Raw genomic sequence first — 1406 nt, 5'->3', positions numbered from 1 at the left:
CGCAGGAGGAGGCGGCAGCCTCAGGCCCCGCTGCCTGCACTCTGCAGCGCCAGCACCTTCCTTGTCCAGCACAGCCCGTGTCCTCCGCCTGCTGGCAATGGGTTTCCTTCTCCCCGTAGCAAGCCCCTGCCTTGCCTTCGCGCCCGTACGTGATCGGCCTGACCGGAGGAACCGGGAGTGGGAAAACGTCCATCGCCAAGCTCCTGGGGCGCCTGGGAGAGTTCCTCATCGCAGCCGACAAGCTGGACAACCGTCTCTATGTCCCCGGTTTTTGGGCCCTGCCTACAAGCAGGTGGTGGCGACCTTTGGCGCAGGTAGAGCCACTGGAAGCTGTGGGCAAGGCTGGGAACTGGAATATAGGGGAGGAATGTGCCATCATCCCAGGGAGCCGTCCCGGCCCGTGCTCCCTCCCTCCCGTGGGTTCTGGGCTCTGTAGCTCGTTCAGTGATAGTTGGGCCTGAGCAGGACAAAGGACAAGGACCACTGCTTCCCCCAAGCCCTGCCTGTCCCGTGGCAGAGCTACTGCAGGCGGCTGAGCCGGGCTGCTGCTTGTCTGGGGAACGCTGCTCTTTGTCCTTTTCCGGAGCAAGGTGAAGAGCTGCCAGGTCAGGTCCTGCAGCTCCTTTCTGGGTCCCTCTGAGAGCCCTGTGCTGAAATCCTGTCGCTCTGCCCTAGGCCGGCCGCGGGGAAGGGAGTTGGGTTCATTCCTCCCAAGCCTGTTCTGCTTCTGTCTTGCAGAAATCCTGCATGAAGATGGGACAATCAACAGGAAAGTCCTTGGGGCCAAAGTGTTTGGAAACCAGGTAGGAGCAGCACAGACACGGTATTTCGTCTCCATCCCTGACATATGCAGAGCTGGTGCTCTCAGAGGCCCTTTCTAGGAGCGGCTGAAGAGTCTCACAGACATCGTGTGGCCTGAGATAGCTCGGATGGTGAAGGAGCAGATCAGGGAGGCAGAAGCTCAAGGTAACCGGACACAGAGCGGGGCGCTGGGTGCATGGTCTTGTGCAGCACAGCAGGACACAGCGCCCCGGCGAGCGGCTGCTTTGGGCAGCACCGGGAGTGTTCTCCGTGCTCAGACCCCTCTCTGCTGGGCAGCTCGCTGGAGGTTGTCACTGCCACGTCTCTGAGCACACCCCTGGCCGCGGGGCCAGGCTCGAGGACCTGCAGGAGCGTGGAGAGGAGCAGTCACGTTGCCTGCGACTGCAGGTAGTGAGGATGTCCTCGTCCCGCAGGAAAGGCCGTGTGCGTGCTGGACGCTGCCGTGCTGCTGGAGGCGGGCTGGCAGGACATGGTCCATGAGGTGTGGACGGCCGTCATCCCGGAGGACGAGGTGGGAGATGCCCCTTGGCCTGTCGCTCGCTGCCGGGGCCGGTCCTTGGCTTCCCGTCAGAGCGCCTGAGGGT

General features: G+C 63.0%; 1 protein-coding gene across 1 annotated transcript; it reads left to right on the top strand.

The window, feature by feature from the left end:
* Window positions 1-119: 119 nt before the first annotated feature.
* On the top strand, window positions 120-1333 carry LOC104413218 (bifunctional coenzyme A synthase-like; the record flags this gene model as incomplete). Its single annotated transcript, XM_010024146.1, is given in 5 exon segments — window positions 120-272; window positions 275-314; window positions 739-803; window positions 882-966; window positions 1236-1333. Coding segments are annotated over 5 exon segments (441 nt in total), but the record flags the coding sequence as incomplete, so codon positions are not given.
* Window positions 1334-1406: the final 73 nt, after the last annotated feature.

This window comes from Nestor notabilis, unplaced genomic scaffold (assembly GCF_000696875.1).
Source record: "Nestor notabilis isolate BGI_N333 unplaced genomic scaffold, ASM69687v1 scaffold22401, whole genome shotgun sequence".
NCBI lineage: Eukaryota > Metazoa > Chordata > Aves > Psittaciformes > Psittacidae > Nestor > Nestor notabilis.
This window is presented reverse-complemented; position numbering and strand designations above follow the sequence as displayed.